Raw genomic sequence first — 23,601 nt, forward strand, 5'->3', positions numbered from 1 at the left:
AGTATAATTAATTCATATGGTGAAGTTTACCTACATGCAACCGTACAGATCAAGTAATTCTATCTCTACCATTGTGCAAATTTTAGTCACGATTGTATGAAGCGCTCCCAAGGTCTTGAGCCCCCCTCCCCCCATAAGAATTTTTTTTTTAAATCACTGAATATATTTTGTTTTATCAAATGTAGTAAATTTATGTCATTTAGCAGGAATCCAATTATGAGGATGCTCTGCATTGTTTCATTGCAGTTCTTGGCTTATTTTCATGATAAATTACCAACTCGTCCACTCACCACATGTTCTACCATCATTTAGTCTAATGCCATTCCATCCATCAACATTTTATCTAACAGCCATTTGGTCCAATCATCACTTCGTCTGATCACCAGTTCGTCTCATAACCACTTGGTGTAATATCCATTTTATTATCACTCATTTCGCCAAATTAACACTTGGTCCAATTACACGAATAATAATATGCAATAGAATGCAACATTTATATAGCGCTTAATACAAATGTTTCTAAGCGCTGCGTACTATTACCCCAGCTTTAGCACGGCTACCCTGATCGGGCGCATCGAGCATTCCAAGGAATTTCTTCCTACCGGGTACCCATTTACTACACCTGGGTCGAGAGTGGCAAATGTAGATAAATTGGTGTGTTGACTAAATTGCAGTCAGACCATGTGGATAGTGGACAAACTGATGGTAGACCAATTGAAAATAAACCATTTTTCATTCGGTCCAAAGCCCATTCCTTCAATTGCCAACTCGTCTACTATCTGTCACTGTAACAAGTTTTATGAAACCGGACCCAGAACGCGTTCTCACCTCTCCCCAGATCCCGGCCGTGTCGCGGATGTCGTTCTTGCGATAGGATAGCTGCCGTATGCAGTTATTGACCGCCAGACTGCTCTTGCCCGGCGACAGGTCCGCATCCTCCATCTCCACCCAGCCAAGGGAGCGCACGTGGAACCGGATACCCCGTACCTGTCGGTGCAGAAGAAAAGAGAGAGAGACGGAGAAAGAGATGATCAATATACCGTAACAATTTTGGTAGACTGATACGTTATGTTTGGAAGTGTTGGGCAGTGTACATTGTAAATTGTTCTACGGCTTCAACTTGCAAAGTGATTGATGAAGCTCTTACTGGAACAATAAAATTGCTAAATTGTTTTAATGAGGAACGAAAAAGAATCAAGACTAGAATTTTTTAGTATTTTTCCCTACACAATTGAAATGCTATACAAAAAGTCAAGTCTGTAAATTCTACTGTTAATATTAGTATTTATTACCACTGCTAATACTACTACAACTACTATATACTACTACTAAGTACTACTCCTATTACTACTCCTACTACTACATGTACTACTACTACTACTACTACTACTACTACTACTACTACTACTACTACAACTACTACTACTACTACTACTACTACTTCTACTACTACTACTACTACTACTAATTCTACTACTACTACTACTACTTCTACTACTACTACTACTACTACTACTACTACTACTTCTACTACTACTACTACTACTACTACTACTACTACTACTACTACTACTACTACTCTACTACTACTACTTTTGATACTTCTGTTGCTGCTACTACTTACTACTACTACTACTACTAAAACTACTACTACTCCTCCTCCCACTCCCACTACTACTACTACCACTACTACAAATACTGTAGATATAAAAACACCATGATATACATTCGATCTACTTACATTTTGTTCTGAGAGGAGCTTTGGTTCCTGGCTCTGTTTAGAAGTGCTTGGTCCTAGTTTCAGGTTTGCATAACGCAGTGTGGACTTCTGGAACTCTTTGAGGTTGGGGTCCTGTTCTTGGTCCTTGGTTCCTCCAGATGAATGACCTTGTTTCTGCTCCTGGAAAGACCAACAAAACAGGACAAAATTAACAATCAGAATCATAATGACTAAACTTTAAATACTACACAACCACAATTCTCTTTCATACATTATTGAACTGTTTAAATGACTCAAGGCGACCGCACTCCATATGATTGGTCTGCGACCCGATTTCAGAATAAAATGTAGTAGAATTTGATGCTAATATTGAGACTTGGAATACCTTACTGTGTAATGTTCTAAATCATTGTACGAATGCCTATGTTCAAATCTGTGACTGTGCTATCATCCTTCTTAGAAAAAAAGGGAATTTAATATCTAGTTGTAATGACGTCATAGCAGTCGTGCGATTTGCTACGATTTGAAACCAATTTGGCCTTTACTCCAAAATAAAGGCTTGCAATCTTTCAAAATGGTTATATTAGTATTCTTTCAATTAATTTTAACCTCAAAAAAAATGATATGTTCCATTCACATTTTCAGAAAATGAGCAAAATGTGATTAGTTCCAAGATCGGATTGCGAACAGTCGTAAGGTATGCGGTGGCATTTAGTAGTAATCCTGAAAAATTCTGATAAAATGTCAGTGACACCTGACACACATCGATTCCACACTGCAGTATCATAGACATTGTCTTATGCATATAAAGATCGTTTGCTTATAAAAAAATGTTTATTGTGAGAAAAATAGAGATATCTAGACAATAAGATTAAATGTAAATAATGATATTAACAAGAAATATAATAATAGTGATGAAGATTATTTTAATGCCATTTCCCACAATAATCCAAGTGTACATCACTAGTGGTCTCTATTGTGTCCATCATCTACAGGTACATCACTCGTGCAAATACAGTAGTACAAGCAGCTATGAATGCAAGCTATTCAAAATAAATAATTTTTCTCTTCATAATAGGTTAAAACAATTCAACCATGAGAAAGAAAATACTATTTGCATAGTTGAATCACAATCTCTGCCTCTAAACTAGAAGAGTCTCTCTTTTTAAGACCTGTGAGAAACTACATTGTTCATGCAGAAATAGAAGCCAAAGTACAGATGTATTAATGTCAGACATCAAGCAGACATGGAGAGGATGAATACAACTAAAGCAAACGAGATAAAATAGGGATTAAAAAAAAATGGTGAATAGGAAAAGGGGGAACATTCTTTTTCTCTCCAGAAACCTCTGGTAATGTCAGCCCACACTATTGCTTAACCCAACACTGTCTCAAAATTAGAGCATGAGGGCAGCAGACATAATTGTGCACAATCGCTTGCTGAGCGACCAGCTGTGATGAAGAGTGTGCCGACCGACCGTGCTTCCACAGCCCATTGCCCGAGATACTCTCGCTACCTCACACAATGCACTCTGTCAGCAGGCCAACCAGACTCACTCACAATATTCCAAAGTACTACCATCATTTAGTAGAGAAGAGAGAACCTATGAGTTTAGTCCACAAAGAAGATGATTATTCTACTTTCTATTTTCAAACAAGTTTTTATTTCCACACAGGATATTGCATATGTACAACTTTTATCTTGTATGCAAAACCTATAACTTGCAATTAACATATACAGTCAAAGCTGTGTTAGTGACCACCTGTCTATAGTGGCCACCTGCCTATAGTGACCACTCAAACCGATTCCCATGGAGGCAGATTATGTGTAAAAGAACCGGTCTATATAGCAGTCACCTGCCTATCAAGGCCATATTGTGTGTTTCCCTTGGGTGCTCACTCTAGACAGGTTTCAATGTAATTGAAATATTGAAGGAAATGATACTTTCAATAATGATAATAAAAGTGATATAATAATTTCATCACCAATGATAAAAAAATGTAATAACTCTTACTGAATCTATAAAAATAGACACATCAGACAGGAGCTCATCTCACTGTGTGCTCTAATCATTCTTCTCTATTCTACGATGACAAACAGTTTGTAATTGTTCATTAGGGATGCAAACCCACAACATTCTATTCATGATCCAGGTACCACCGAGCCGTCAGTTTCTGAATTATTATTTCATCATTGATGAAAGAAACAACAGGAACAACAATTAGAATAAAGTTACAGTCACTCAAATCATTTTTAACTGGGTAACTTTGGCAAATAGAATACGGTACACTTTTTACATTAAAGATATAATGTTCTGTATATTCATGAAGATAACAAGAGAAACATAAAATCTCCTAATCTATCAGTTTTTTACATTGAGCTCAGGATAAGAAAGACTTATCATTGATGAAATCTACAATTCAAATTGTGATAAAGATACTCAAGCCGTAAACAGCGCTGTACATCAGGAAGGTTTGACCTAGAAAATGATTCCATGAATATTTGCATAGAAATGAGGGTAAAGATACAGATACAGTGTATCTGGAAAAGAGTTACCCTACGGGGATTCATCTTTTATATTCCTTAATATCTTCACCAATCACAAAGTTAGTAACAGTCAACACAGTAACAGCCATAAATGATGCCATTAAATTGAAGGCAAATCTGAATTACAGTACTTACTGAAATCCTGTTTGATACCATTACTGAGTGTGCACAGGGAATGTCTGCACACATACATGCACATTTATATCACTTGTTTTATGTTGAATTTAGATATTGTTGACACCCCCTCCCATCTTGCTCTATTCTGACACCCCCTCCCGCCTTTTCTCTCTCAAAACAAACTTAAATGTTTGTTTTGATAACTGATGATTACTAATTTTAGTTTTTTTTATTTTTGATTTAAATTGAACTGAACACATGAATGTCATCGGCTGCATTAGAGAACATTTCAAAATGTAATTTACAACATCAATATAAGCAAAGTAATACGTCACAGTATGCATGGAAGTTATTATTAGAGATAATTGCCGGTTTCATAAAGAATTAAAACTATCATAATTTTGTCAATATTGTAACTTCCAAGGAATCCTTGATTTTAATTGGCTGCTGAAGCCCCGTTACTATGGTAGTTGCCGTCATGGCAAAGTAACGACGATTGTATTTTGTAACTCTTCATGAAACGGGCTCCAGCAAAAGTAAAGTACAGGCTGTCACTAATGTACGCAAGGGAAAAAAGCTGGCACAGCAATTCTATCCGGTCACAAACTACAGACATCCATGAAATTATACATGGGATCAACAAATAACTGTATCATGTAATCTTGCTCAACTATTCATTTCCTTCAATGTGCCCCACAAGGGGAGAGTTTCACTCTTTTTGGACAAAACTTATTTCTCCTCTTTACTGACATGAATGGAACTCAACAGCGCAGTTATTAATTAAAATCAAAATAGAGTATCATGTTCAGAGGCTAGCGGAGGGGTTGAGGTTCCTCTTAGCTCTGCATCTTGCTCCTCTCATCTTACACGACAACCCCTACTTTCATCGCCTCTTACCCAAGGCGCAGTGGGTCAGGAGAAAAGAGGAAAGCGCCACCGCAGGACCAACTGAATTTAGGTTAAACCCATTTATGTTCTTAGAAAGCATACGCCCCGGGAGAGTACTAAACTTGACATTATTAAAATCAACATTGGAGAGCAGGGACGATGTATCTGGTTGCATTTTCTTTGGATGTACATGTAATATTTTGTAGTTTAACCATGGATCTTACTTTTAGGATCCATGGTTTAACAGAAGAAGACACACAATTGGCAGAGACTGAACATGATTCCCTGAAAATATATAACCAGGGGCACGTAACACAAAGCTTAGCAATGATCGTAAAACACTTTTCTACGATTGATTGCATCGAATACAATGTACAATCAATCGTTAAAATCATTAATTACTAACCTTTGTTACGGGACCCTGGTCCCCTTAACACAAAGATTAGCAATGAATAGCAAATATGAAAGAACACTTCTGATTGGTTCTTGGTCAGTATTTAAAAGCAAATGCGCATGAAACATTGATATCGATTGGTCAGTCCATTTTTATTAGCAATTAATCACTAATCTTTGTGTTATTAAGCCAAGGATGTCTAAACGTAGAAAGTTCTGGCCCAGTAGATAAGTCTTCTGACTTTGAAAGGGTTGTGGGTTCGAATCCCAGCCATGGCGTAATTTCCTTCAGTAAGAAATTTATCCACATTGTGCTGCACTCAACCCAGGTGAGGTGAATGGGTACCCAGCAGGATTAATTCCTTGAATGTATGAGCACTGAAAGGCAGCTCTAGCTAAAGCTGGGTAATAATAATTATGAAAAATGCGCCTCGGAATAAAACATTTCTAGACAGATGTTGCTATATAAATGCCTATTGTTATTATTATTATTATATAGAAACAAAAGCATCAAGGAATCATCTAGACTACTTATCTTGAAATGATTACTAAGCTGCATGATCATGCTTTTCTATACAGCACAAATTCATGTTGACAGAACAAGTTTGGAACTAATTCAGTCCGCCATCCTTACAGATCTTGTTTAGTCTAGTATAAGAACTCTTTAAACTGTTTTGACAGACAATTCATGCCCAAAAACAACCTCCCCCCCAAAAAAAGAAAAAAATAATAATAATGATAAATGAATAACAAATAATCATAAATAAATAAATGTGCAAATCACCCCCAAAAGATAACTTATTAAATAAAAATATGTCACAAAAAATGGAAATGACACTTCCCATAGATAATTTTTAAAAAGCACTGACAATGTACTTTTCTGTTCAATCAAAAATATCGTTTAAGAAAAAGTACTTGCCCCCCCCCCCCCCAAAAAAAAAGGAAGTAAAATGCCCAAAAGCACAAAAATACCATTTTCTTTCCCTGATACAAATTAATAAACCTCTGCTGTGAATGTATTATTTCTAGCATCGTCATGACAACAGACGAGACATCAAGTAAACAATCATTCTCCGACCTCCCTTTTGCCTACTTTCATTGCCTGAAGCGCCAAAGTGCCTTCCATTCCATGGTCTTTGCGTTTTGCACTTTCTCACCTTTCGGCAACCCATTAACATTACAACAATAAACGGATGATGACTCATGAGGGAACATCATCGCAAAATGGCATTGAAAAAAAAGTACTCAGTAATTACTAAATACGAGTGATCCGGCCTCTGTTTATATTGGATATAAACAACAGGCCTTGATGGAAGAATATCAACAGGTAGCTACCCCCACAGACACGATCGCAACGTTTATATGCATCAGGTAACGACAGGCAGTATGACTAATCCATGAAACGATAATTAAAATAAATAACTCCTAATCTATCTAACGTGCGAAAATTCCTAATTTGTTTAATACTGAAAATTTTCAAGGTGATATGCTTGTCACCCTCATTAAGGGGTTTGAGGATAGCCAAAAAAATTACAATAGTGCTCACTTCTCTTGCATACACTGTATTGTAGCTGCTTCGGTATAACCTGAAAATGCTTGCATTTTGGTAATCTATGAAAATACATTAGTATTCCATGTTTAACAAAAATAAAAACAATTGTGGTATCCAGCACAGAGAAGCTGTTAAGGCATTGCCATCTCCCTTGCAACATAATTTCATTGACAATGTTCTGGGGAGAAAACCCAGTTCCCCAAGACATAATCATGCCTAGATTCATTGAGGGTGACCCACAGGATAACATACAAACACCTCTTCTATTCTCGTGTGCAGATGGCCTAATTAATGCACGTTGGAATGTTTATAGAGACACTAGCTGATCCCCAGAGTAGGGCTTTGAGGAATCCCATTGCTAGAAGAGGCCAAAGTCATCAAAGGAAACATGCAATCAGCATGCAAATTACCTACATGCATGCCTCATTTCTCCCATAGGCCTATATCACGAGTTTGTAATCAGGTAATTTCTTAATAAAACCAACTAAAAATATTTAATATGCTGATGAGATGATGAATCTAAAGCTCTATAGAATAGTGATAAAGTTCAGCATTTTTGTAACAAGGGCTACACACTGTATCTGTCAAGATCTTTTCATATCCTTTATCACAACACAAGATCTAAAATATGATTTTAAAGAGGATTTTTTTTACAGGCTCTAACAGTTATTCCACTAACCAATATAGTTTCACACAGATTCTTGAAGAAGTAACCATTAGAATCATCTCCAAATGGCATCATCACCACTTTAAATAGTCAATTCATGCATGCTCCAATTCCCAGGTAATTAGGTCGATGGATGTTCCAAAAAGGAACATAGATTTCTATTCTAAGAGCCTAAATTCAATAGCTCAAAAGCCTTCCAACCAAATTCAAATTGCACCGAGTGATTATTTCGTAAAGATGTCTTTACAAAAAAAAGGTGAATTGACATATTATCTAACAGCTCTGACATGGTTTCAGCGAGTCCAAAATGAAAGAATGAAAACTAGCTAAAGACTATATCACTGAAGGTGATTAATACCACTGCCCTATGGCGTTACCATGGTAATGCACTTTCCAACATATTTAGTAAAGAAAAAAGGTATTGCCCAATACCCATCTTTACCCCAAGACCAATATGAGAGCCAAAGTTCAAACAGCAAGATTTTAATCTAATCCTCATTGTAATATTCCGTTACCATGGCAACACATGCACAAAATTTATCTTGCACATCTTTACTTCAAGACCAATGTGAGATGAATTTCATGGAAAATTTGTTAAAAAGTGATGAAGTGGATTTTATCTTATTTTTGTCATATAACGTTGTTACCACAGCAAGTAGTTTGATACGCAAGATTTGCAACAGAGAGACCAACCAACCAACTACCCCACCATATGCTGATTCTGATATATCCCCTTAAAACTTTGTTTGGTGTAGGGTAGCTGAAAATAATTAATTTCAAAATGAATGAGTACATGAAGTATAATGACACTAGTGTTGGCTGGATATATTTGTTCCCTCTAGCAAACAATTCTTCAAAAGCTGCAATTCACTATATATATCTTCAAATAATCTCCTTTCTTCAATTATGCGAGGACTAAAATTTCCTCAAAGCTCATACATAGTGAAATAAAGACAAAATACACAAGAAACTGCTAACAAATTTTGAAATAACAAAACTGCATTTTCAGGGCAAACGATAGAGATCAAAATATAAATTGGGAGATGCATAAAGAAGAGTTAGACCCTTCTAACATTCTCACAGTATCATACATAGAGTTGAATAACACTTCTGCAAAAACATTGATCACGGAAAAACCAAACACGCGATCCATCTGCACTGCATTGTGGGATTGATGACAACACTCATCCAGCGTTGATTCGATGTAAAGGTCGCACGACTCTGTGTATGTTATCGAATCTGTCATTGAGGTTCTCTCGTGAAATAACATGAATGCAGGTCCAGTATGCAAGGCCAGTCGTCTGCTTGCATACCGGAAATGTTCTTTCAGAGTGGAAAGCATTAGGTACATATACCCATGGAATTCAGAGAGAGGGGGAGGATGGAGAGAAAGACAGGGTGACTGCAGTTTCTTCGATAGCAAACCTTGACAAAAGTTGTCTTTTCATTATGATCATTACCAGCTATAATCTTATTCATCCTCCTCTTCATCATCATCACTTTCATCACCATCACCATCATTACCATCAATCCCATCACTATCAAAAGTAGCATTACAAGCATCAATAATCCTCATCATCATCATCGCTAGAATAATCCTCCTTCTCCTCCTCCTCCCACTTTTCCGCCTCCTGATCATCACCATCATCATCGCCATCATCGCCGTCAACATCACCCGCCTTCATCTGTACAGAATCATCATTAACACCAGCCATCTTCATTCTCAACATCATCAAACAAATAAAATTATAACTTGTATTGCATAGCCACCATACAGATATATTCCATGTACTGCACTTTGGTTACCCCTATTCTTACGAACACTATTTGGACGCTTCCCTACACAGATGAGTCTTCAATTTTTGAAAGTATATTTCAAAATGCAAAAGGTACAGTTTGGGCCATTCTAATTGTAAAGGTAAGTTGGTTCCATAGTTTAGGATCTTCATACTTAAATTTATGCAATCTCCAAAAGTTGCATATGTTTTAGAGTAGGGTATTTTCAAAAGGAATCTATCATCATCATCATCATCATCATCCTCCTCATCATCATCATCATCCTCATCATTACCTACACTGTTGTCAGCAGCTTAAGTTTCATGATCAATATCATCAGTAGATCACCATCTTCATCATCATCAATGCCATCATTATAATTTGATGTACAATCGATTTTCAGTATCGAGTATTATGGATCACGGTGCTATATGAATACACAAATTCTACATTTTCCAAACAAAATACAAAAAGGGGAAGCTGATATGGATCAAAAGGCAGAGAAAAGGGTAAAAGGGAAGGGTGAGATTGTTTCAATATCACTTTATGGTTTTATCATACAAAATGCAATTAATATTTTTTTTTAAAGTACATTAAGTGAGATTTAGATGAATCTGTAGCAGAAATAAACACCTGCTTTCAAACTCCAAACCTCAGCTAAAGATAACCCGCACCCTGCAGCCCGTCCAACCTCCCTCAATAAATCCACATTGAATAAGCTGCTGTGGCAGGAAGATGGCCATTGTTTGGACCACACGATACCAACACGCACCAACTCATAGAATATTCATAAGTCGATAGCAGCAGACAAGGCTGATAAAAGGGAATGGAAATTCTGGGAAGCATCATGTGTCGGCTTTTCTTATTTTGAGCAAAAAAACATCTCGAGACGGCCGACCGATCATTTTGTAATTGTAGCTCTGCGGCAAGCGGGGGAGGAAGGGAGATGATGACAATGTATTGGGTATCCATTACCAGCTTATAAAATATAAATGTAGGTATTATTCAACTGATTTTGGTAAAAAAAAATCTTTGATGATCATTTCAATTAAGTCTATCAGAAACATGGGTATGTTAATGAAGTATCACATCAATTATTATCACTTTCTTCAATGTACAGGTAGTTTGTTTTGTTACCATTAAAAACATATTTCAAATGGTAAAAGTTAGCATGTCATGGAATAATTCTCATTTTTATGATTACATACATGCTCCGGTTATTAGAGATATTGATTTGCATGGCAAAATTCATCAGAGTTAGGAATTTGAAAGAAAAGGTGGTAAGCAAATAGACAGGCAAATGTGAAGGTTTATTAACAAGCTCTGAGAAAATTCAATGACGACACACCCACACACCTACAAATTCCCCCACAGGCGGAGGTGAATAACAAAAGTTGAAAAGAAGAGAAAGGAAAAGATGGAGAATGAAGAGAAGAGTGAGCAGGAGAGGGGGTGAAAAAATTTTTTTTAATCACAGTAAATCATCACATTATTATCCTTATGAATGAAAATTGCAATTGTAATCTTATCGAGATGTGGAAGTGTTAGATTTGTCTGAAAGATATTGCGTTCAATATTGGGAAAATGTTAAATACAGAATTAGTTAAATGAAAATGAAATGGTTAAGAGAGGAGAGGGGGAAGAAATGACAGGTATGGAAGAAAAAATATATGAATACAGAAATAAGACATGAAATGGGAGATGGTCGTGTTTTGGGAGATTACTGCGAGGGAATAAAGAAGAATGAAAGATACATGAGATTAAAAATAATCACAAAAGTCAAATACACACACCACACACCTCAATACAGAAAAGCCAAACATTAAAAAAAAAATTAGTCTACACAGCATCTCAGGAATACAAGACTCACATTTGGTAATAGTCAAATTTATATATACTGATAAGCCAAAACTTTATGTACTGATGATGCTAACACCCTTCTTGCACTAAAACAACATCCTCACACCCATCTACTCATGCCTCTCTTGCACATAAATTTTCACACTTGTAATTGTGATTCACACAACGTCAAACCCATTCCCTGGAAAGGAACCCCCTTGCCAGAGTATCATAACTCATGTACGTCCACATCTACTCCGGATTGCAACGAAAATACACTGTGCACATATCAAAATATGGAGTTGTACCTTTCCATATCTACCACGTAGCAAAACAAGTAGCTTTCCTCTCCAAAGATTTTAGTTTCTCTACACGAATTATATTATTGGCCAATTTATTTTCTGTATTATGAATTCTTATCCTCTGTCTTTATTGATCTGAAAAAGATACATTTTATGACTAGCCATTTGTAACATACAGTTGTTAACATACATACAGTTAACATACAGACGGGTCGTGTGTGGTCCAGTGGTAAGAGCATTGGACTCATAATCGCAAGGTTGTGAGTTCGAATCCCAACTCTGCCATTGTCTCCACTTTGATAAAAAGGCCCAAGAGTGATATCTGTCATCTATTACGTCAGCCACTATGACTGATTAACCTAGACGTAAAATGTTTCCAAGGTAATTTGGTTATATACCAGCTTGGCGTTTACCACCAAAATGCTGTCCTGCCGAGTTCCTACGGGAGTTACCACAAACAGAAACAGAAACAGACCCCACACAATATTGGTCAGTTCACTCTTGAAACATTAATGTATAATGCTCCTTTACTGCTGGGAATATGGATCAAAATACAAAAATCTACAACTCCAAAAATAAAGCACCCTTCTGCCTCACATACAACATCATCCAAAAGGTAAGGTCCCACTTATCCATCTACTCTAACCTAGAGTATTTATGATTTTATTTGTCAGTTATAACACACGGAATACAAATATAGGTCTGGATAATCATATATCACAACATCTTCTCAATCTAATCTGAAGTGCTGAGATAGATGGCGTTAAGTTATTAAATCTTCTATGAAAACTTCCAGGTGATTGTGTAAATATATGATGCCGATGAAATGCTGCCACAAAATTAGCGCAGGATAAAAGCTTTATATGCACAGGATAAAGGATAATGGAAGCGAAAGAACCATAAAGAGGGTTCATTGGATTCCTAAAGGCCATTTCATAACTAGTCATGTGACTGTTTATATGACTATTTGGTTACATGATACACATGTAGTTTGCACATAGCTGCAACGGTTGAAAATCCACTTGCATATCGGATTATGAAAGCCCCCTTTAGTATGATAGTATCCCATTTTAGAACGCACATGAGAGGATTAATAAGAGATGGAAAAGGGTAGAAAATGAATGGTATCAAAATTTTGGGAGAGTTTGCGTTGAGCCCTAGGGGGTTGGGAAGGGGAACTGGAGGGGGGGTAGGCCTCCCAGAGAAGAGACGGTAATAATACAGCATTTTTAAAACCCCATTTCAGGCATTAAAGGAGAGGATTAGTGAGAGATATAGTTGAATAGAAAATGGATGGTATGAAAACTTTCAGGAGAGGTGATAGAGGGGGTGGGAGTGGGGACCCGGGGGAGGGGGGGTGAGAACTCCCAGACAGAGACAGCACACTCTAAATTTCAAGGATTTGAAATAAATTAGGGGCAGCTGTGAAAACTGCAAGATGATTATCAGATTTATTCTTAATCATAAAGATTAACTTTTAAATCTCAAAAGATTTAAATGCCAATTCCCTACTTTAATATTCAAATCCAAAAGGTTTCAATCTAAATCTATTATTCTGCTGGTCACTCCTGGATTTATTTTAAATCCTTGGAATTCAGAGATTACTGAGAAATCTTTAGTGCCCATTTCAAAACTTACATGAGAAAATTAATGCGAGATTGATGAAAATCATTTTAGATATCAAAATAATACTAATGGTTTAATATATTAAGAGAGGGGATGGGAAGAAAAAGAGGGAGGAAAAGAAGGAAAGGTAGTGGGTAGAACCTCGCAGACTAACAAAACTAATATGAAATCTTTTATTTCGCTCGTATCGCTATGCCCTTTCTAAGAGCTGTCATGAAGCGATTCCGTTGCCACCTATCATACAGTTAGCCATTTCTATTTAGTGCTGGTATACATGTTAATGTCTGGGATAGAAGCATTAAATAAAGATGGATATTTTCTTTATTTTTGCCTTCAAAATTATGTGCCATTGTTTGTCTACATGTTCACATCTCCTCCTCCCTTTTATCCCCCCTTCCTCTCTTCCCTCCTTCTCTCTCTCTCTTTCTCCATCTCCCAGACTCTTTCACTCTTGCCTCACTCCCCTTTCCTGGGGTGAAGATACATTTTCCTATGGGGGGGGGTAAAAAAATGTCAAAAATTATAAGATAGAATTTAACAGGATGAAAAATTAACAATTTTGTATGTTCAATAGTATTCTTATGCCAAGTTTAATATTTTTGTATTGCTTTCCACTGCTTTTGAAAACATATATTTGCATTCCATATCGTAAATTTATCAAGGTGTCAAAATTGTAATGGGCAAATGGATTTGTCCCCCCCCCCCCCCCGATTCACGCCTGTGCCCATCTCCCCCTCTCTCTCCCTCTCTCCAAGTCTGCATGTACCCACTCTGAATAAACCAGTACGTTTGTGTGTGTATGTGTGTGAGTGTGAATCGGTACCAAGCAGTATTCACACCAGTGATGAATCACCCATCTTGACATTTAGCACACCGTGGGGGAAAGTGCGGGGTACGAGCAAGAGCCGTTCCGAAGACATCACGCATGCATCCTCATACGTCACAATCCACAAGTGCAGCAGGACGTGAACTGATGTTGTCCAATGAGAGGGCAGGACTTGTTTACGAAGAGGAGGTCGGAAATCAATTAACTCTCTAGTCAGTGACGCTATGTTATATCCTACCAAGAAGAATCATTCAATAACATGGTTATAAAATACACTATTCAGTGATGCTATGTTACTTATATATATCCTAATGTGGTTATTGTTCAGTAATATTGTTAATAAATTAGGAAAAGAAAATGGGAATAAATCAAAAGATTTTTAATTACACCCTGTAAGTAATAGTCCTTAAACGATCTCCTGGGTTATGTTTCGGATGATAGCTCTTAAAAGAAAGCTTTTAAAAGCATGCAAATCCTTTATCACAGAAATTCATACAGAATCAGCATAGATGGACAAGTAATACACATTCATACATCAAGAGAGCTATAACACATATCTTTTTTGAACAGACAAGGATTAAAGGGATACGCAATGAAGTATATGCATCTTTCTTTTGTCCCTTGCTTCAACTTTATAAGGCTGAAACAACAATTCAAATTCATGATTCAAATTCTGAGAAAAAATAGAGTATACAGGCGATTGTCTGTCAATAACCCACCAATTGCTTAAGGAATGTTCTCTCAAGTTCAAGTCTTTGTTGTCTTAAAACAAGACTGAACTAAAAATAGATTAAAAGCCTGACAGCAAGAACAAAGATTCAAGAATTCACGGCTAAACAAGAAAGCAATTCTTAGGTTTAGAGGCGATTATTAGTCAATTACCAACCCACTGCTTTATCTTTGTTTTAATACAAACCTGAACAACAAATAAATTCCAAGTCTGAGAGAGAGAGAACAAAGATTAAAGGGGAATATTAGTCAACAAGCGCTAAGATGCCGGAGGCCATCATCATCTTCCGCAGAAAGGAAATTCAAGAACGGACTACTGCAGGTGGTGGCGGACCCGACGGAAGGGTTTCTTGTCCCTAATTTTTTCCGTGAAAGAAACAATTGCAATCTTTAGATATGACGAGAACCAGGGCTGCAGGAAGTGGAGCAACACGATATATCATATTTGATTTTGGAGCTGAGGTCGGTCATGGGAGGGAGGGGGCAGAAAGAAACCGTCTGGATTCAGACACTTGATACTAAATTGATTTTAATCTAACGGATGGTGGGATCGATCACTGTATTAGAATGGTGTATCCTGATTTAACCATGTTTTTTATTAAACAATATTAAAGATCAAGCCCACCCAATAAAAGTTTGTTTATTTGTTTGTTGTATTTTTCACCATGCATAACAAGAAATAAATTGACAGAATGTAATGCTACATTGATAATAACAATACAAAACACACTGTAGGAACTAAGCATAAACAAAAGAATATTCAAAGTGCAAAATCCCTTTAAAGGAAACAAAATTTATCATACATTACAGGTGGCTTTTGTGTTTCCTGTACAAATATATCCCTAACTGATTTGAATGATTCAATTCATCTCGTATAATCTGCATCGATTCTTGAAGAGTTTGGGTAACCTAGATGATACAGGGATCTACGCAGGATACTGGTGGGTCACAAAAGCGGGTCGGGGAGGCAAGGTGTTGATGGCCGTGGAAGCGGATTAGAGAAATACCATTTGGGGGGCCCCTGGGCAAGGGATGCGGGCTGGTGTACTTTGCCAGCGCAACCTGACCGCTGGGCAAGATGGATGGATGGATAAAAAAAAGCCAGGTTAAGCTGCCCCCGTTATTGGCCTCATCACCAGGGGATGAATCATCGGATTGAGATGCACACCTTGACGGCATCAAGATCAAAAGCCAACGTTACCAGGAGACAAGAGAGGGGAGTTAGGAAGTGGAAATAATGATGGTTAAGAGAATTAGGGATAGTGGAGTGGGAGAGGTTGACGTGGCAAAGAGAGAGAGAGAAAAAAAGAAAGAAAGAAAGAAAGAAAGAAAGAAAGGGAGGGAAAGAAAGGAAAGGAAAGAAAGAAAGGAAAGAAAGGAAAGAAAGGAAAGAAAGGAAAGAAAGGAAAGAAAGGAAAGAAAGGAAAGAAAGGAAGAAAGGAAGAAAGGAAGAAAGGAAGGAAAGAAAGAAAGAAATAAAGAAAAAAAGAAAGAAAGAAAGAAAGGAAAGAAAGAAAGGGAGGGAGGGAGGGAGGGGAGAGGATACGGGGTTTAGAAAGACAAAGAGAGGAAGAGGAGAGAAGAAAAGAGCAAGTAGAAGTGGTGATCGTGAAGGACATGGGGACAGATGTAATGAGAAAGGGACTAAGTGAAAGAAGAATTGACGGATGAAGAGATAGACAGAGAGAGGGCAAGAGAAGGTACATGACAGGACAGGAGGGCACATGTTAGGAGTGTGGAGTGAAGGAGATTGAGAAAGAGGAAATGAGAAAGGGAAAGAGTGAATGACAAAGAGGCAAGCAAAAAAGAGAGGGAGGGAGGAATGGAGAGATAGGGGGTGACTGTGTCAGGATCAACAATAGAGGGAGACAAAGTGGAAGCCCAGTCATCTCTGAATGAAAGAAATAGTAGAGGTGATGCATAACCCAATAAGATTACGAAAATCACTCATATAAAGATAGATTAAAAAAAAGGTAGTAGTGATTGGCTGAAGAGAAGGGATACATGAGGGGAGTTGGGCAAAAAAGAAACGTCATGTTAGATAGGTATTAGGCTAGATATGACGTGTGTCGATTTCTTATTCATCATAGCATATCTCAATTCAAAACATATGCAGTGTAATGGACAAAGGACAAATAGATTGATAAACCAGTGTAAGAGGAATTTAAGATGAAATCAGGAAGAGAATGGCATCATGGGAAAAGTGAATGAAGACGGGGATTAGATATCCCGATACTCCTTGGGAAAACCACTGCATGATGTAATTGCATAGTGTGAAACTATCTGAGTGAGATGTGAACTCCTTGGATATGAATCATCAATGGATCTCTTACATTCTAAGGAAAAGAGGGGTGAGAAAAAAAAAGACAGTTTAGAAAGAAAATAAAGTGGAGAGAAGGAGAGAAAGAGAGAGTGAGAGAGGGAGGCAGCAAGAGACAGAGAGAAGAGGAGAGTAACAGGCATGCAGAAACCAACAAAAAGATAGGCAGAAAGGCGTACATCTGTAGATAAGAAGACAAAACCTGAAGAAACCAGTGGGGCGTATTAAAGCTAACGAGGTAGCAGCAATTTGATTGTGAACAAAATGAAAATCCAAGACTGACAAAAAGATAAGACAAAAAAAAAACTTAAAGAGAACAGGGAGACAAAGAGATGGTGTATAAGGTTTAGAATATGAATCAACAGATGGAGAGAGGTGAGACACAGAAGCAGTGTAAAGAGCAGAGAAGAGAAGCCAAGACAGGGGAAAGAGAGGAGGAGAAATAAGGGAGGAAATACAGATGAGGATGTAAAAGATGGAAAATAAGGAACAGAGAGACAGAGAGGGACAAGAGAAGAAAGAGAAATAAAGAGAGAGAAGAGAGAGCAAGAGAATTAGATAGAAAGATGAAGAAAGACAAGGGTCCCGTAACACAAAGGTAAGTGATTGATCGTACGCTTGATTTTGACGATTGATTGTACATTGTAGCAAATGCAATCAATCCTAGAAAAATGTTCTACGATCATTGCTAAGCTTTGTGTAACGGGCCCCAGGTCACACAAAAGACGATGTAAAGGTTAGGAACAAATAAAGAAAAATAGACTGCAGAAAAAGAAATGAGAGTACTGAGTAAGAGACATAAGAGACTGTCAATTTTTTTTTGGGGGGGGTGCTTCTAATCCAGATTTATACAGAGGTGTGAGTCAGTGGAAACAGAGAGGGAGACAGACAGACAGAGATAAAACATGACACTATGTTCTTCCAATGATTACTCCTCTTTCTCCCGTTTTGTTCAGTTTTCAAGAATAAAAGTGATCATCTTCATGACAGGATGCAAGCCCTCTCATCGATTCTCATTTGGGGCATTCTCTTTGCCGGTGATTCACTTCACAGAGCTATCTCTTACAAAGTCATTGAACTATCTCTTTTTTTGCTTGAAACCCTCAAAATGCCTTGTTAGACAATGTTATCAACCACTTAGGCTGCTCTTATGAATACGGCAAATGCCTAATCTGACAATGTTATCAACCTCTTAAGTTGCTCTTATAAATACACTGAAAATGTTCATTTGACAATGGTATTAACCACTAATAGGTTGCTCTTATGAATACGGCAAATGCCTAATCTGACAATGTTATCAACCACCTAAGTTGCTCTTATGAATACACTGAAATCGTTCATTTGACAATGATATCAACCACTTAGGTTGCTCTTATGAATACGGCAAATGCCTAATCTGACAATGTTATCAACCACTTAACTTGCTCTTATGAATACACTGAAATTGTTCATTCGACAATGTTATCAACCACTTAGGTTGCTCTTATGAATACGGCAAATGCCTAATCTGACAATGTTATCAACCACTTAACTTGCTCTTATGAATACACTGAAATTGTTCATTTGACAATGTTATTAACCACTTAGGTTGCTCTTATGAATACACTGAAATTGTTCATTCGACAATGTTATCAACCACTTAGGTTGCTCTTATGAATACGGCAAATGCCTAATCTGACAATGTTATCAACCACTTAAGTTGCTCTTATGAATACACTAAAATTGTTCATTTGACAATGGTATCAACCACTTAGGTTGCTCTTATGAATACGGCAAATGCCTAATCTGACAATGTTATCAACCACTTAACTTGCTCTTATGAATACACTGAAATTGTTCATTCGACAATGTTATCAACCACTTAGGTTGCTCTTATAAATACTGAAAATGCCTTATCTGACAATGTTATCAACCACTTTAGTTGCTCTTATGAATACACTGAAATTGTTCATTCGACAATGTTATCAACCACTTAGGTTGCTCTTATAAATACTGAAAATGCCTTATCTGACAATGTTATCAACCACTTAACTTGCTCTTATGAATACACTGAAATTATTCATTCGACAATGTTATCAACCACTTAGGTTGCTCTTATGAATACACTGATATGCCTTATCTGTCAATTTTATCAATCGCTTAATTTGCTAAAGATGCTTCAATGTAATGTATACACTGAAATGCATTGTCTGAAAATGATATCAACTGTTCAACTTTAGTTCCTTTAATGAAAAAATGGAATGTCTTTTCTGACAATGATATCAACCACTCAACATAAGTATATCTTATGAAAACACAGAAATGCATTTTCTGGCAATGATATCAACAACTGAAGTTGTTCTTATAAAATAATATAGAAAAATTGTGCATCTGACTATGTCATTAGCCACTTAAGTTGCTCTCACGAATAATGTCTCATCTGACATTGTTATTAATCACTGAAGATACTTATTCATATAGCAAGATGCCTCATCTAACCAGAAAAACATAAAAGCTGAAACACTGCTACAGACATATATATTGCTAAATCACATTCTAGATATCACAGATAAATGGAATGGGAGAAGCTGCAACAAAATATAAACATATGCATTTGTATTACACTTGGAGAAATTTGATGGAAAAAAATAAAAAAAAAATCTTTGCATCATTTTTTCTTTTCTTCCAGATTCATCACGCCCACCTTCCTCTGTTCATGAAACATGCCTTTCTCTAGACACTGTCTACCCATGCAGGTATACCTTCTTCTCCTCTTTACTTCTTTAAACAGCCCTGGATTTCAATTTACATCCCTCCTTTTTTAGGTACATTTCACTCAATTTGTTTCCTATTCAGTCTCGGTAGTGTAATGAGAAATTTCTTCAGGTGTACGATTACTCTTAAAGGGCTTTGATGTTTGCCGCCGCATACAGGTAGCCATTTGAAATTGAACGTTACCTCGAAGGAACTTGATTGTTTCACGAGTCTTAAGAATAGAAGGCATATGAAAGGGGAAAGAGAAGGTATGGTAGGATGGGAAGAGGAAGGGGGGTCTTGAAAATTTGACATGGAAAGGATGGGAGAGTCTTAAGATTTGAAAGCATATGAGAGGGAAAGGTGATGCATCAGGGTGAATGAGGAAGTTGGCAAACCTGCCAACAAACAAAAGTAGTCTCAGAAGGAAAAAAAAGTATTTTTTGACATAAAAGCGTACTTTTAAAAAGACGTCTCAATGTAAGAATCGCCAGCCTGTTGTAGTGAGATCGGTGAAAAGACATGTGAAATGACTCTACTTGATAATTCACCCTTTTAAACATGTGCTCATAGGTAATAATTTACTTGTTCTTTTCATGCAACAAGTTACTGGCCCGACAGTGATTTGTACCGGTCTGGGACCGTCGGACCAGTGCCAGTGTCACACACTGTTTATAATACATACTCCATGATCGGAAATTTTTAAAAAAGTAACAAATCAAACCAAAAAAGTATTGGTGTGTTCATAACAAAAAGAGGAACAAATATTCTCATCAGGGAACAGTTTGCATGTCTGAGGGAGGCATATTCCATCTTAAGAACTAGTAGCATTGCACAATAAAAAAAATGATAAGTTAACACTGTTAGATGTTAAAATAGCTCATTTTGATTTCTGAAAATAAAGAGAAATAATACGGATTGGAATTTTAGAATATAGGCCTACCAACCTGAGCTTTGATCATGTTACAGCCTCAGGAAGTATTTTTGATAGTGAAATATCATAGAAAATATTTGAAAATGATATAATTTTGTTTTAAGTTAGGGTTATTGTAAAGTCTTCATTTTATTTTATTTTACTTTAACAAAATTTGCTTGGTACTAACACTGGGAACTTATGATTTATGGCAATTAACGCAATCTAAATGCCTAAGATTATTATCATAAACAGGAGGAGTAGTTTGAAATAGACACAATTGAATGCATGCCATGCAGCAAACTCTGTTTGAATGTTTCAGGTCATCTGTCAGAGGGGATCAAGATTGATGAAAAAATATTCTTAAAAATGGAGCGGCAGAATCAAGGAAACTTATTTCACACCATCATATGTGGAATTCACCCCAACTACAATTGAAGATTCGCATTCGATCAATTTAAACCCCTTTGTAGGCCCCATGTTTGATGGCGACAGAGTGAGTCACAGGAATAATAGATGGATTGATCAATGCTCTTTCAGCAAGTAGATAATGCATGGCTGCATTATTTTATAGAGGGGAAAATGGGGGAAAGGAGTTTGATCCTAATACCAATATTTTAATGTGATTACTATTTTGTTTGTGGCAGATATGAAATATTGATTGATGAGCATGATATATGTTTTATGGTATGAAGATCAAGTGGAGTTGGTTTTTAACAGTATCATTCAATATGGGAGTATTAAAGAATTGGAACACATAGGTCAGCTCTGAAATATCCAATAAAGATTAAAAACTGATATGATAGGTCACTAATAAGATTCATCATAATCAACATAATAATCATCATCAACATCATCATCAAATTCATCATCATCATCATTGTCATAATCATCAATCTACATCAACATCATCATCAACATCATTGCTATCATCACTATCTTAATCATAATCATCACATCCTGATCATCATATCCTCATCATCATCATCATCATTGCTATCATCACTAACTTCATCATCATCACCATTATCATCATCATCAACAGCATCATCATCATTATCATCATCACATCATCACATCATCATCATCATCAACAACATCATCATCATCATCATAATCATCATCATCACATCCTCATCATCATCACATCATCATCATCCTCCTCCTCATCATCATCAACTTCATCTCCACCCTCCAAATCAACATCACCCTCCACGAGCAGACAGATCATAATTGATTTCGCCCATAAATTCAGCTTTCATGGACCATTTATAACGACTCATCATGTACCTGACTCACTAAAACAAAAGAACCATGATGAATTGAGAACTTTAATATTTCATTGGAGGGGGAAGGGGGGGGGGTAGATTTCACTCTCAAGTCATTCATGTTACCACCGAATGTTCAATCCAATCATTGGTACATGAGTGCAGGCAAATAAGCCACCCACATGAATCACGCAATTGCATTAATTAAACAGGAGGCCCTTCTTTGCTGAAGAGATATTCGGAGCTGCACACGCTTCCTCTACGTGATGCAGCAGGCATGAGTGAGGTTCTTTCTGTGAAACCAAGGTGAAATGCATGCATCCATTGGATTCTGCATGCTCATTTCCGCTTTATTAGGTATTGAAATAAAAAAGGGAATACATTCTCATTTCCTCAGGAAAGCAAAGACTCAACAACATTCCCCCATCTACACTTTAAAAACTGCGGTGTTAAAACTGACACCAATTGGTGTTAATACAGAACCACACCCTGAGGTGTTTAAATTACACCCTAGAGATTAAACATAACACCAAAGAGTGTAAATGTAACAACAAAAGGTGTTGTAATAACACCTATAGGTGTAAAACTAACACCACAAATTTAACACCGGTGTAAAATAACTGGTGTGGTACTCTATGTACCCCGGTTAACACCACAGTTTTTGCTGTGTAGAGATTTACTCTGCAATTAAGCCCATCTAGAGATTTACTCTGCATCCAAATCAAAATATACACCAATATTTGGAAGAGGATGATTTTGCACTTTAAGATGAAACTTCCATCGTGAATTAGGTTTCTTCTGCCAGATCTGCCCTGCCCTTTGTGATTTTGAATAAAAGGGGAAAATGGATAATAATGTATAATTGTGAAATAAATTACTTACATGGGCATTTTCATGGTAACTGACGTTACTCGGCACAAATTTACACACATTTCATTGTGTGTATGATTATCTCGAAAAAAAAACAAATGATGGAAATTTGCTTAAAAGCTTAAACATTGGAGTTTGCTTTTAAGCAAACTCCCATCATTTGTTGTTGTAGAGATAATCATACACACAATGAAAAGTGTGTAAAATTGTGCCGTGTAACATCACTTACTGTAAAAATGCCCATATGAGGTGCATAAAGATGTTTTTGTGATGCATGGTATATGCCATACATCAATTGTTTGTAGTTATTACCTTATACTTGAATACATGTCCAACATTTTTTTTCTCCTTGGTTAATGGGAACACATGAATAATGCAGGAGGAATCAGTGAACCCTGTGGAACCTCCAGGAAACATTGATTGCGGGGTATAGAATGTTCTTTCCCTTGATGATCTTTTTCATTCACTTCATAGAAATACACTGATGATTATTTTACAAGGTGCAAACAGCTGT

The 23,601-nt window shown here is 36.9% G+C and overlaps 1 protein-coding gene across 3 annotated transcripts in view; it reads right to left on the bottom strand.

The window, feature by feature from the left end:
* The window catches only part of LOC121410338 (amyloid-beta A4 precursor protein-binding family B member 2-like), a 79,928-nt gene that overhangs the window by 46,589 nt on the left and 9,738 nt on the right, over positions 1 to 23,601 (bottom strand). For all 3 annotated transcript variants that reach the window (XM_041602376.1, XM_041602367.1, XM_041602359.1), the window contains exons 2-3: positions 1,742 to 1,900; positions 829 to 987 (exon numbers count right to left, since the gene is read on the bottom strand). In XM_041602376.1, the coding sequence (XP_041458310.1) occupies positions 829 to 987; positions 1,742 to 1,900 (318 nt within the window). The remainder of the gene's footprint in view (positions 1 to 828; positions 988 to 1,741; positions 1,901 to 23,601) is intronic.

This window comes from Lytechinus variegatus, chromosome 1, assembly GCF_018143015.1.
Source record: "Lytechinus variegatus isolate NC3 chromosome 1, Lvar_3.0, whole genome shotgun sequence".
NCBI classification, from domain to species: domain Eukaryota; kingdom Metazoa; phylum Echinodermata; class Echinoidea; order Temnopleuroida; family Toxopneustidae; genus Lytechinus; species Lytechinus variegatus.